Source organism: Rhinolophus hipposideros, assembly GCF_964194185.1.
Source record: "Rhinolophus hipposideros genome assembly, chromosome: 21".
NCBI lineage: Eukaryota > Metazoa > Chordata > Mammalia > Chiroptera > Rhinolophidae > Rhinolophus > Rhinolophus hipposideros.
The window spans coordinates 39,941,427-39,954,982 of record NC_138067.1 but is presented as its reverse complement, the minus strand read 5'-3'; the positions used below and the strand labels follow the sequence as shown (position 1 = coordinate 39,954,982).

Here is a 13,556-nt window from a genome sequence, read left to right as displayed (position 1 = left end):
GCGGCCAGCTTGTACCAAGAGGCTCGTTTGCACAGAAAGTACATAGTTTAACATTCCCAGCAAGATTTCCATGGTCAGAGAGGCCAGCCAAGGGGACAGAGAGCTCCCGCTCCCAACTCCTCTTGCCTCAGAGCTCTTGCCTGCCAGGCCACTGGCAGCTAACGGCTCCCAGGATACTTTTGGTTGTGAGTCTACCTGAATTAGGGAAAGCTCACCATGCTGGGGCTAGGGCCTCCTTCCAGTCTCCGCACTGCCTGACCTCCTGTCTCTCACGTCAGGAACCAGAATTAAATCTGATACAGTAGTACCTCGGTTTTCAAATGTCTCCGTTGACGAACATTTCGGTTTACGGACACTGAAAACCCGGAAGTAAATGCTTCGGTTTTCGAACATGCCTCGGAAGTTGAACATGTCACGCGGCTTCCGCTGAGCGCAAGATCCTGAGGCCCAGCTGTCGGCTTTTTTCCAGCGTTCCAGAACTCCAACGGTCTTCCGGAACGGATTACGTTCGAAAACCGAGGTAGCACTGTACTGGGGCCAAGGCAGTCTGTTTTCCCTCCTGAAACAAACTGGGGTCTCCCTGCGACAGGCATCGGGATAGGGTGGAAGGCCTCACAGCCCTCATGTCCCCTCGGTTTGTCCCTTCTGGGAACAAGAGCTTCTGTAGTGGCACCACCCTGACTCCTGTCTAGGACGGGAAGCAAGGAGTCAGGCCCAGGTAGTGTCGCTTGGAGGGGGCACCAAGATAAGGGCATTTATCCAATTTATCCAGAGCTCAGGTGTTGGCTCAGAGAGCCAAGACACCCGTCTCCTGCTTGCAGACCGTGCTGGGACACCAGTCTTCCCCACATTCTTTGTCGAGTCAGTCACTCCCCAGTCTCTCAGCTGGCCTCCAATGGCACACGTGCACAGGCCTCTTAGACTGAGGGCCCCAGAAGAAGGGAAGACACAAGGCCCAGCTCCCCAAGGTCCAAAAAAGCATCTGGGAGATGGGAGTCTTGGGAGAGTCTCAAGTTCAAGGTGGCTAGGATGGAGGGGGTTGTCTTCAAGGGGTAGAGGAGCTCAGAAGTCCAAGGTGATAGCTGGGGTCAGGGGCAGCCCCTGGGGAGAGCCCAGAAGTCACCCAGGCAGCTTTGTCTGGGAAGAGAGCTGTATGTTGAGGTCTCCACCATTTTCATCTCCGACCTTGGTATCCACCCCCGCCCCTCCTCCCCATGTCTGGGACAGCATCTCAGGCAGCATTAGCTCCCTTGGAGCTGGGGGACCCCGGTCCTGGGGTCAGGTAACACCGTCTGAGCTTGATCTCTCCAGCCTTGGGGTGGCAGCAGCAGTTTCCTGCTCCTGCTGGAGCCCCGGGGCTGCCTCACTGTCCTGTCTCTTCTCCACAGTGTCCCTCACCAGTCCAACCAGTCCCCTGCACTCAGTTCCTTCCTCTGAAATGCTCAGAATGGTTTCTGTTTCTTCGGCTAGACCTGAATTAAGAGGTCTAAAGGGCATCTTAGGTCTAAAACTGGACTCATCTTCCCCACAGGCCCAGTCTGCCCACCTGAATAAAGGTTCCCATCATCCACCCGGTTTGGGCCACAACACTGGGATCATCCTGGATTCCTTCCTCCCTCACCTCAACATCTACACCATTACTACATGCTTCCGCCACATGCTGCATCTGTCCTTGACTCCCCTCCCAGGGCCACCACCCTGATCTGGCGCAGCGTCTCTTGTCCTTCTGCTGCCTCTCTCCGCCCTCCAACCATTCTCCACACCACAGCTGAGTGACCTCTTAAATAGATACACCGTATCCTGTCATCCCCCTCATAGAACTGTCCGGCTGCTTCCCGTTGCCCTGAGAACCAGAGCCCACAGGCCCTGGGTGATCCAACCCCTGCCTGACCCCGACCCTATTTCCTCTTCACACTCGGTTGGAATCACACTGGCCAGCTTTCCATCTTTCCAATAAAACCAGCTGGTTCCCACCTCAGCGCCTTTGTTCCCTCTGCCTGGAACTCACTTCCCACAGCTCTTCCCACAGCCAGTTCCCTCCATGCCTTTGTCTAGCTTCTTGAATGCCCAGCTGACTTTACCCTGATGAGGTCCCTACAGCCACATCAGTCCCAGGGGATCAGGGAACCTTCTGTCTTGGTTCCTGTTTGCCTGGTGCCGTCAACAGTGCCTGACACACAGCAGGTATTCAATAAATAATTGTTGAATGAAGAATAAAGACGGCCCCGAGGACCCCGGGGGAAGGGAACCAGAGGTCTCTGAGGATAATGTCCAGGGGCCCCCACATGGAGGGGCCCCAAGTTCAGGACAGGCCCATCAGGTGACCCACCGTGGGTCAGAGGGACATGCTGGTGAGATTATCCTGGCTCAACAGTCCCTTCCGGCCTACACCAGACCCATGCCCACTGCCCCCAGGACCCCCGCCGCCCCCACAGTACTCATGCAGCCTGTGTCTCAGTGTAACAAGGGCTGACCCCAGGCAGGCGCCGTTGGGTGCATGTGGCCCACCAGGCAGCTGGAGTAGCAGTGTGGCTACACCGGCCATACCATCTTCGGTGGGCTCGAGGGTGATAGGCCCAGCTCGCAGGCCGGCAGTGGTGGTGGGGATGGCGGGTGGGCAGCAGCCCCCTCCCACAGGTCCCCAGGGCCCACCAGTCCCTGTCAGCAGCAGGGGTGCCAAGAAGGGCTCTGAGCGGCGGAATGTGGGTGGTGGGAGCCCGGCTGGCTTCCAGGCGGGGACTGGGGCAGCAGGGTCCGGCGGGAAGCAGACGGTAACCTTGGCGAAGGGGCGGCTGGCCATCTTGGTCATCTCTTGCAGGTGCCGGCGCTGCTCCTGCCGCTGGTCCAGGGCTTGCTTAGCTTTCCAGAGGAGCACACAGAGGGAGAGGAAGAGGAAGAAGCAGGAGAAGAAGACGGAGAAGAAGACAAACAGGTCGATGTGAGCCTGGTCCTGCCGGAAGAAAAGCAGGCCCTGCGAGTCCGCCGAGCCGTTGGCGCCGGGCCCACTTGGGTCTCCCACGCCCAGTAGCAGCAGGTAGAAGCGGCTGGACTTGAGGGCGTGGTGCTCATGCGGGTAGGTGATGACCAGCCGGTCCCGCACGCTGTGGACCACCAGCACTGCTGATGGCTCCGTCACTGTCACATAGGTGATCAGGCCCCGTGGCCACACCTCCCGCACCCGTGGCTCTGCTGGAGTAGCTGGCCCGCTCCCTGCTCCTGGTCCCCCCAGATCCCCGGCGCCCCGAGGCCCGCCATCTGCAGGGGGTGGGGGTGGCGGCGGGGGCGGGGGAGGCTGGATATGGACGGAGTGGACGCCTGTGTCTGGGGCCACGCGGACCACAAAGGTGTCATAGGAGGTGGAGACGTAGAGGTCCACAGCGCCGAAGGTCACGTCCAGTGTCAGGCGGATGTCCACATTGGTGAACTTCGGCTGCACGCCAAAGAGGACTGTGCGGCCAGGGCCCAGGGCCCTGCGCTTGGGCTCATGGAAGCAGTTGGTCTGGGATGTCGGGTCCAGGCAGCACTCCTGCTCCACGGAGATGAGGCGGTAGCACTGCTGGCCACCCAGTGGGCTCCCATGGAAGGACTCCCGGCACTTGGCGCACTGCGGGCAGGGGTAGTGGGTGGAGGCAGCCGTCAGGGCTGAGCTCAGGGCCCAGCCCTGCTCGGAGCGGGGCTGACACTCTGTACCTATTGGTAAGGAGCCAAGGCCCTGGTTCCTCCGGTGGCCCCAGCAGCTTCCTGTGAGCCCGCGGAACCTCCCTGACAGTATGGGTGCTGCCAGGACCCTAGTCCAGCACTGCTGTCCCTGGTGTCACCCCAGTGGCCACAACACCTTGAAGCTGAGGCCTCTGGAACTCTGAGGCAAAGCGATGAAGAACTCTGCTGAATCCTGGTTCCACTTCCTCACTAGCTATGTGTGTGGCCTTGGAAGACTGGCTGAACCCCCTTGAACCTGAGACCCCTCCCCTGTACAGAGGTGGTAACACAGCTGGCTCCCAGGGCTGCTGAAAGCACAGGCACAGCGCACGGTGGGCCAGCCTTGCCCCCCAGCCTTGCTGTTTCTGACTGTGTTAGGTACATCCCACTTCAGGGCTTCTGCATTGGCTGATGCTGTGCCTGGATCACTCTCCACCGGGCCCTGTCCCACCCCTACGTCCGCCTGTCGGGCATTCTCGCTTACGTCAGGTTTTTACTCGTGTGTCCTTCTCACTGCGGCCTTCCTTGGCCACAGTATCCGCCATTGCCACTCCCCAACACTTCCTAGCTGTCCTTTCTGCTTAATTTCCCTCCTTCCTGTTCACCACTACCACACTGTGTATCTGCCTTACTGATTTGTTTGTTGCTGGACTCCTCCAGGAGAATGTAAGTTCCTTGAGGACAGAACATTTGCCTGTTTTGTTCCCTACTGTGTCCCAGCGCCTCACATAGGGCCTGCATATAGTGGGTACTCAGTAAATATGGGCTGAACGCATGAGTGGATCACAGCTATTTTGACTCCTGCAGTCCAGGGCAAACTGCTCAGCACCACTGCCTGGATCCTAAAGCTGACTGAGGCTCAGGAGCAGTCTATCCATCTGACTTTGATCCATGACCACAGAGCTCAGAACTATACTGCCGGTCTGGCCTGGGCCAGGCTGCCTCCTCCCAGCTCTGACCCCTTGGGAATGTGGTGCCTTTGGCCCATAACTCATTTCTCTAGCCGCACCTGGTACTTGTAGCAGTCTCGGCGGTCACTGGGGGAGCTGCCCTGGCAGGTGCCCGTCTCCGTGTTGTTCTGACACGGGCAGCCCGTCCCATCCTGCTCATTACATGTATCCGCATGGCCATTACACTGGCATCTGAGGAGGGGAGAAGGACAGGGGTTATAGTGCTCCCATGACCTACAGGGGCCCTGGCTGGATGCTGCATATGTGAGCTCCAACCTAGGACAGAAGGGGAAAGTGAGGCTCACGAGAAGCAGACCTTTGCCCAAGGCCAGAGGTGCTAAGTGGCAGAGGAAGACGAGAAACCAGTGTGGACAGACCCTTCAGAAGGAAGGGGGTAGAACGGGGAGTGTCTCACGGCCTCTCCCTCAGTGGACCTCTTTTGCCCACTGGTATCTCCTCTGGGGCTGCTCTGTAGCCTGAGTTTCAGTACTACCTTTGAGGTCGGGGGTCTCCTATCTAAGACCAGCTCCTTCCCCCAACCCCTGCTCCAGCCTGGGGGCCCCCTGGGGTTTCATCCTTTCCTGGCTGAGGGCAGAGGACTATGGAGGGGTGTCTGGCTCCCAGAGTTGTGCCCAGTGAACAGGGCAAGGACTCCCTTCTACTTACTTGGTGCATTTCCCATCCAGGAGGAAGTAGCCGTGGAGGCAGCTCTCACATTTGTCCCCGTAGCTGTTATTCTGGCAGTTTACACACACGGCCTCATCTTCACTAGGACCCTCTGTCACCCAGTTTTCAATCTGGCCAAGGAAGGACAGGGTGGTCACACAAAGGCATGGACCAGTCCTCTCCTCCCTCAGACCCAGGAGTTCGGGCCTCCAGCCCCCTTCACCTCCTCTGGATCCAGCGAGTACTTTTCTGGCTCCCTCCTGGCCATTTCGAGCTCCTTCCTGGAGACACACACGTGGCTGTTGCCTCGACAGAAGGCATGGCAGGGCCGGCAGATTCCGCCTCCCACTGCGGAACCCACAAACAGCGGGAGGCACTGCTCACAGTGGCTGCCCTGGGAACCAGGATTAGGCAGTCAGCAGGGTTGGAGAATCATGGGAGCACGTGACAGTGGAGAAGGGATAGGTTCTGAGAGTGCCACAGGAGGGCAGTGGGCTTGGCACTTGGTTCGGGCGATCCCAGTCTATCTGCGTTTTAGCCGTCCGCCTTCGCCTGCACACCTCCAAGATGGGGGGTTTACTTCCCTCCAGCCCAAAGTGCAGAGCTCAGAAAGCCCTTTCCTAAACTATCTCAGAAAGCCCTTCCCTAAACTATCTCCACATGCCCACCCTACCAGGCCCACTGCCGACTCTGTCCACTATTCCAGGGCGCCCCTCTGGGACACAAACTCGGAGGGTGTCCCCAAAGTCTTCTCACATCTCTTGGAATGGGTCATGCCACCACCCCCGTGCCTAGCTTACTGGGGTTCGGCTGAAGGCAAGGAGGGGCGGAGGCCCAGGCAGCCCACCTTGGTGTGATTGCGGCAGAGCAGGCAGTGGTCTCGGGCCCCCACACCGGCGCACTCGCTGTGGCGGTTGCAGCGACACTCTGTGGAGCAGTTGCGGCCGACAAAGCCAAAGTGGCAGCGGCAGTGGTCGGGTTCCACACACGAGCCATTCACGCAGCCCTGGGCACACACCGGGCGGCATAGACCCGTGACACTGCAAGGCGGGGGCAGGTGTTAGGGCAGGACAACGGCGAGCCCACCACCCACCATCCTCATCCCTGCTCTGTTCCATCTCTCTGCCCGCTCCAGGGGCCAGCCCACGCCCCCTCTTCCCGGGGTACCCTATCAAGCTCACCGACCTTGCCCCTCCACTACCTAGCCGCCTACGCGCACGCCCTTCTGGATCAATCCCACTACCTTCACACCTTAGGCCGTTTCCTTTCATCCTGCTTTGGTCCGCACCTCACCCTTGACGGCTCCCCAGTCCCCCAGCCCCACTCCCCTCATCCCCCCGCGGCCTCCAGCCTGGCTGCAGCCTCACTTGTCCATGGTATAGCCAGTCTTGCAGCTGCACTCATAACCATGGCGCCGGTCGTGGCAGTTCTGTGTCTCATTGCAGTCGTGGTGTCCATTTGCACACTCATCCTCAGGGGGGCAGGACAGGAAGGCCCAGGAGGCCCCAGTAGGCCCACACGTCAGCCCTGGCATGGGGAGACAGGACTTCACCTGGGGGGCCTCTGTACCACCCACCCAGCCTCTAGGCCCTCGCTCCTACTTCCCCTGAGCCCCACCTGAGACCACCCCCAGGGCCCCCCATGTTCTTTGCACAGCCCCTCTCACCATCACGGGGGCCGCTGAGTCCACCCTCCAGGCAGCGGCCGCCCCCATCCTGGCCCCCCCAGGCACACCAGCCACAGTGGGGGCGCCGCAGGCACAGAGCGCACTGGGTCGCCTGAGCACAGCCCAGGGAGCAGCTCTCGGGCCCTCGGAGCAGCCGCCCGCAGCCGCCGGCCATACATCGCAGGGGCAGGTAGGAGGGGCTCAGACACTGTCCAGGGGAGGGGAAATGCAGAGAAAGAGGGTCAGACGAACACATCCTGTGCACCTTCTTGGACTGCACCCACTTCTCGGACAGCTCACCCACCCTGGCCACAGCCAGGTGAACCAAAGGAGACGCCAGCTGGAGTCACCACATTCTCCCTCTCAAGTCTCTATAAGTCAGACTAGGGACATCCTTGAAACAAAAAGATTATGCAAACTAGGGCTGGCAGGAGGTTTGGAAGAGCAAATGACAACAATGAAGAGGAGGGAGGCAGGGAAAGATCAGAGGCAGAAGGAAGCCCATGAACCACACCCAGAACACAGGTGGAAAGGCAGCTTTCTAGCTCCATATCCAGTCCCTAGTGACGCCTGGCTGCACTCGCCACCCTGGCTTCTGAGAGGTGCCACTGTGTTGGTGTAACGAGTCCCCTTTACCCACCTGGCTCGGGGCACAGCTGCTTCTGACAATCAAAGGCAGGCAATGATCCCAGGTAGAGACAGAAACCAGGATCAGGAGAGAGGTTGCAAGCCACAGTTGCTTAGAAAAACAGGGACCTGGCTACCAGGGCTATAGGTTACTCCCACTTTAGGCTGGGAAGCTGAGGAGTCCGCAGTCAGGGGCTGAGCAGCAGCTTACACACCGTCACTCATAATGTCCTGGGACCCAGACAAGCAGCACAGTGAGGGTCAGATCCTTGGGAGTTTACCACAGTGTTTAAGAGCATTTTTATTTACTGCTCAGGCCTTATATGAAGTATAAGAGGAAAGCGATTAGTCTGGGCTGGCAGGCTGAAAGCACTTAGGACAAAGCAAAGCCACCACGCAATCCTGAAATAGAAAACCCTGACTGCTGTGGCCAGAGCTCTGAGCACATTGAGGGTTACGGCCGGCAATGAGCTGAGCCTTGCTCAACTGCTGAAGTCGCTGCCAGGCTAGGCCTCCAGATCTAAATCTGGTTCACTGACAGACAGTGGGGCAATCTGGAAGGGAGCGGAGAGAAGCCCGAGGCCCCAGTCTGCACAGTGCTTTCTGCTGTGACCTCCCTAATGGCCAAATGCATGGCTGCCCAACACTGTAACTTTATTTCCTGTGCTCCTGGCAGCGATAGATGAATGTAAGTTCCGAGAGCAGGATCCCAGCTCGTCTGTGGACATATGCCCACAACCTAGCAAAGTGCGAGGCACAAGGAAGGTTCTCAATAAGGTATTTGGTGAAAGAGAAGGGAAAGGAGGAAAGAAGCCAGCCAGCCAAGGAAGGGAGCACTCTGTTGCCTGCTCCAGCCTCTGAGGTCAAAATCATTCAAAAGATCATAGCTGAGAGCTCAGATATAGCTGCCCTTGAGCCAAATCATAACAGGCCTGGCCAGCACAACTGTTAGGTTTGAGCTGTGCTGTGGTGCTTTTTAAAAAACCTGAGCCAACACTTCAGCTTGATTTCATAGAAACCTTCAGAAGATGTGGCGGAAGTCATCTCACATTCACACGCAGCATTAACTTTGTGCTCTCCACGTCAGCAGCCAGACCACTGCCTCCCACCTCTCACCTGGCAGGTCCCTCACTTCCAGAGCAGCTCTGAGGGACTGCGGGAGCAGCATGTGCTATCTGGTATTGCCTTCTGGTCCCTGGAGTCCCCAAGAGACAAGTCATGACACTCTCAATAATATCCGGAGAGAACATGCGTCACCAGAAGGACCCCAGACTTGGGGAGGAGAGGCCTCTGCCTGTGAAAGACCGACCCTGCAGAGTCACACTGAGCGCCCCCACAGGGACATCCCCTCCCCACCCAGCTGCAGTGATCCTTTAGGTGTGTCCCAGACTGTGGAGACTGGGAATCTTCCCCGTGGGTGGAACCTGGGGCGTTACCGAGTTTTTACCGCAAGGCAGGCTTTGCTCCAAACTCTCAATACGTCCTCCCATTTAATTTGTACAACCTGCCTAAAGGACGGTGTGCTGCAACACAAAAATGTGTTGTTTTATTGTCCCAATTCCTGGCACCAAGGTACTAAAATTGCTTGGAATTTCCCCAGTGATGGGAATGTCTTTTGTTATTCTCAAGGTGCCCCTTTCACCTGAGTTTATGTCAATGGGGTGACTTAGTAAGGGGTCCCCAGAAAGCCCAAGTCATTAGGGGGTGTAACTTTCAGCCTCTCCCACTGACCTGGGGTGGAGCTGGAGATCAAGCTCTATAAAAACTCCCCACGAGGTTCAGAGCTGGTGGACACATCCACGGGGAGGGTGGCGTGCCCAGAAAGGGCATGGGAACTCTACTTCCCCACCTTACTTGGCCCCATTTATCTCTTCCAATTGGCTCTTCCAGCGTCTTTTCCTTTATAATAAACTGGTATTAGTAAGTAAATGTTTCTCTGGGTTCTGTGAGCCCTTCTAGCAAATTATCGAACTTGTGGAGGGAGTGGTGGAACCCCTGGTTGGTCAGAATCCAGGTGGCCTGGATGCGTGAGTAGTGTGTGAAGCAGGGGCAGTCTTGCAGGACTGAGCCTTTTAACTTGGGGGATCGGACGCTAATGGCAGTAAATGATATCGGGAGTGAACTGAATTGTGGAACACCCAGCTGGTGTCCGGAGAGTTGGTGAATCAGTCGTTGGTGTTGGAAACACCCCAGATCGGGTCTGTTGATATCACTCCTATTTTACCAAAGATTCATGTAGGCTCATGGGTTGAGATGGTGAGTGGTCGCACCTCAATGGGGTCTTGCACAATAAAGATACAAATGAGGATTGAACATCGGCGGGAATTGGAGCCTCGGAACTCTGGCCCAGTGATACTGCTTTGGAATGTGACAGCAGGATGTGAACCTTTCTTGTCTTCCACTGGGATAGGTTTGCGGGGAGCAGTAAATGCCTTCAATGTCTGCGACCGGGACATCTAAATCATGCTAGGACTTCATGAGGGAGCATGTGCTGGGCAGCCAAGGGGAGGACTGTCACTGGCACATACAGCACCTCCCCAGACCTTCAAGAATCATCTCTCCAGCCCACAGCCACAGAGGAAGGTTGGGTCTGAACTGCGGTGTTAGAACCATGGGCACCTATCTCTGCCCCGCCGGCTATGTCTCCTTGGACCAAGGCAGGACACCTAACTTGTGAGCTGAGCTGAAGTCTTCCCTTGAGAATGTGAGTGAAGTGACAAACAGAGGTGACTATAGTCTCTGGAATTAGAAAGCCACCTAGACCAAGGGTCAAGGGCTGCCATTTTAGGCAATGTGTGTTGATGATCAAGTTGAGAGAAACAGGAGAATGGAGACGTGCAAAGAACAGCTGAGATTAAAGACCATGTGGCCTGAGAACCTCAGTGCAACAGTACTTCCTGTCCTCAGATTCCATCAAATACCCCTAGTTCCTTATAATAAAACCAGCTCCAGTGGGTTTCTGTTTCCTACAACCAAGAGTTCTAAAAGCAGAGAGAAAAAGAGATGGAGGAGGGTTTGGGAGGGAGAGAGGAGTCATGGAAGGATGGGGCGGAGAGAGCATGAACGAGAGCTGGAGACACGCAGAGCTGCGGTGTTTGGACGTGGCACAGAGCGTGGCGAAAAGACACACCAGGGAGACTCACAAGGCAAGGAGGGAAGAAAGAGTTGCTGGGAGGAGAGAAGAGAAAGTAGGAGCAAAGCAAAAGCGTGATGGTGGCACCAGAGCTAGGTAGATGGACGAGGAAGTAGGACAGAGGAGGAGGTGGTGGAGAAAGTCAGTGTGGAGCAGACAGGGACAGTGGGACCCCCAGCCATGTTCAGTACCTGTTGGAGGCTGCTGCTCCAGACACAGTGCTGCCAGCCCCCATCCGCACCCTTGGAGTCCAGGCAGGAGGTGCAGTTGGGCAGGAGATGACAGGGGGTGGGGCAGGGCAGTGGGGGTGATGATTCCACTGGCATTGGGGACACATTCAGCAGAGAGTGGCTGAAGCACGTCCAGTCATAGGTAGGCTGCACTGAGAGGATGCGGCGGGTCTCTCCTGGGGTTTTGGGCACAGTGATTAGAATTGGGTCTGGGCCCCCAACCCCTCCTCCCTCAGACCCAGGGGTCCAGGCCCCCAGCCCCTTCCTCCCTCAGACCCAGGAGTCCAGGCCCCCAAACTGTCCTCTGAGGGACCAAGCCTGGGTCCTCACCTGTCCTCTTAAACTGCCGCGTCCACATGCACTTGCCCTCCCTGGTGCACTGCTCGCAATCGGCAGCCCCACATGCAGCCTCCGAGCAGTTCCCTGCCCAGAAGACCTCTCTCTGATTGATCCGACAATCGTTTTCTGAGGTGCAGGAACCATTGCGCCCGATGCAGGCGCCCTCGGGACAGTTGGTACACCACTTACAACGGGGGATGGATGCCTGGTGGAGAAGACAGGCTCTGTGGGGTCCTCGGGGCCCCCAGCACACCTCCTGGCCCAGCTCCTCCAACCCCATCACAGCTGAAGAGCACAGTGGTTCCCGAGCCCCACCTCACACCACTCACCTCTCCATCTCCAGGCTGCAGGGTCCGGGGATGGCGGGCCAGGCACTCACTGCAGGTCCGGAGACGTCGACATTCCTCAGGGGAGCGAGGCATTGGGGAGCAGGGGGGGACCCCACAGCCCAGCCTGCAGAAGCACGAGGCCTGGCTCATCACACCCAGCCAGGCCCCATCCTTCCTCCTCCCGCCCTCGCCTCTTCCTGGTGCCTCCTGGACACCTTCCTGCAGACCCCCATGTGTGTCCCAAACTGGACTCAGCACAGGATTCACGAACCTGTTCCTCTCCCATCCCACTTGGTGATGGTCCCATATCCACTTGTCACCCAGGGCAGAGACACAGGACACTACGACTGAGGTCTTTGGCCTCCCGAATTTCTCCCTGACTGTGCCCCCTCTCCACCTCTGCAGCCCTTTGCCCAATTCAGGCCTCTCCCTCTCACCCTGGCTTCCTCTTTGGTCTCTACCCACAGCCTCTCCTTGCTACTCCTCCATCACAACAGCTCTAGGCCTTTCTGCCCAGGCCTGCCCCTGCCCACTCCTGCGCAAACCTTTGTGGCTCCCCACCACTCACAGCCGAGAGCCACAATCCCTTATCCCAAACCCTTGAAGGCCCACATGCTTCAGATCTTTCCAGATTTTAGAAAAGCAGTGGGTAAAGCCACTGTTACTTAACACTCCTAGTAGAGTCTGGGGGAGCAGCCCATAAATCAAACCCTTTAGTATTTCTGTACTAAACATGGTGACCCATTTAATGGGACAAATAAAGCCATTGGTACCTCACATCACCTCAGGACAATCATGCAGCCAAATGAGTCTGTGCTAAACTGAGAACAGCACTTTCAGCTTCCTGAGACGAGCGGCTTCCCAAACTGCAGAGGAGGGGTCTGTGAACCTCGACAGAGCCCAGAACCTCAGCCAGGCACTAGAAGCCCTTCCTGAGCTGACCTCATCTAACTTTCCAGTCTCATTTTCCCCAAACTCAGAAGATCTCTCCACACCAGGCGCAGCCCCATTTCTGAACCTTTGCTGATGTAAAGTCTCCTGGTCATTTAGGGCCCAGTTCAGACCCAGCTCCTCCAGGAAGCATTCTTGAATGATTCTCCAGCCCACAAGCAGGGCTTCCCCCTTGGGGGCCCCCAGTCCACCCCGGCCTGTGATAAACAGACCATTTTCCCATATGAGCTGTATCTCGACCAGACAGTACCCTCCCCAGGCCTCCCCCAGCTTGGCCGAACACAGAACCTCCTCGGAAGGGCACCAGTATCTCCCTCCCCTGCAGCTGTCAGTCAACGTGGTTACCTGTGGGCCTGGGCCCCGGACAAGCAGGCCCCATGGCACCAGCTGCAGGCCCCAGACTGGTTACAAGCTTCAGGTGAGGGCAGCAGGCGACAGGGGTCAGGGGGCAGGGTCAAGGCCAGCAGGCGGCCCAGGGCCACTCCCCCGAAGCCCCCAGAGATGTATAGGCGGTCCCCTACCGCTGCCACAGCGTGGGCCACAGACTCCTCCATTGGGGGCCCCACAGAGGCCTGACCTGGGGAAAGACGGCAGTGTTCAGAAACAGCGCCGATAGGAGACCCACACAGAGAGGCCAGTAAGATGCCAGTCAGAGGGGCCTGAGTGGAGAGATGTCAGGAGAGCAGAGCCAGAAACGGAAGGACAGAGAGAAATAAGGCCAGACAGGGCCTGAGACACAGATAGCAAAACAAAAGAGAGGGAGAAAGACACCAACAGAGAAAAAAAGGAACGAAGAGTGAAATTAAAAATGGAGACAAACGTTGTAGTATTAAGCCCCCACATCTATTGTGTTGTTGTTTTTTTCTTTCTGTGATGCAGGTGCCTGGCTTAAGCTTTGACTGCGGAGGCATCCATTTCAAAGAGGCACCTGCTTCAAGGATGGATGTCGCCAAAAAACACAGGGCC

The 13,556-nt window shown here is 57.2% G+C and overlaps 1 protein-coding gene across 1 annotated transcript in view; it reads right to left on the bottom strand.

Moving 5' to 3' along the window:
- Positions 1-2,187: 2,187 nt before the first annotated feature.
- Positions 2,188-13,556, bottom strand: part of MEGF8 (multiple EGF like domains 8) — a 37,283-nt gene continuing 25,914 nt past the window's right edge. The window contains exons 31-41 of the mRNA XM_081033122.1: positions 12,936-13,167; positions 11,640-11,763; positions 11,302-11,515; positions 10,933-11,147; positions 6,982-7,189; positions 6,683-6,842; positions 6,163-6,355; positions 5,539-5,709; positions 5,316-5,446; positions 4,709-4,841; positions 2,188-3,604 (exon numbers count right to left, since the gene is read on the bottom strand). Coding sequence (XP_080889248.1) covers positions 2,336-3,604; positions 4,709-4,841; positions 5,316-5,446; positions 5,539-5,709; positions 6,163-6,355; positions 6,683-6,842; positions 6,982-7,189; positions 10,933-11,147; positions 11,302-11,515; positions 11,640-11,763; positions 12,936-13,167 — 3,050 coding nt within the window. The 3' untranslated portion in view covers positions 2,188-2,335. The remainder of the gene's footprint in view (positions 3,605-4,708; positions 4,842-5,315; positions 5,447-5,538; positions 5,710-6,162; positions 6,356-6,682; positions 6,843-6,981; positions 7,190-10,932; positions 11,148-11,301; positions 11,516-11,639; positions 11,764-12,935; positions 13,168-13,556) is intronic.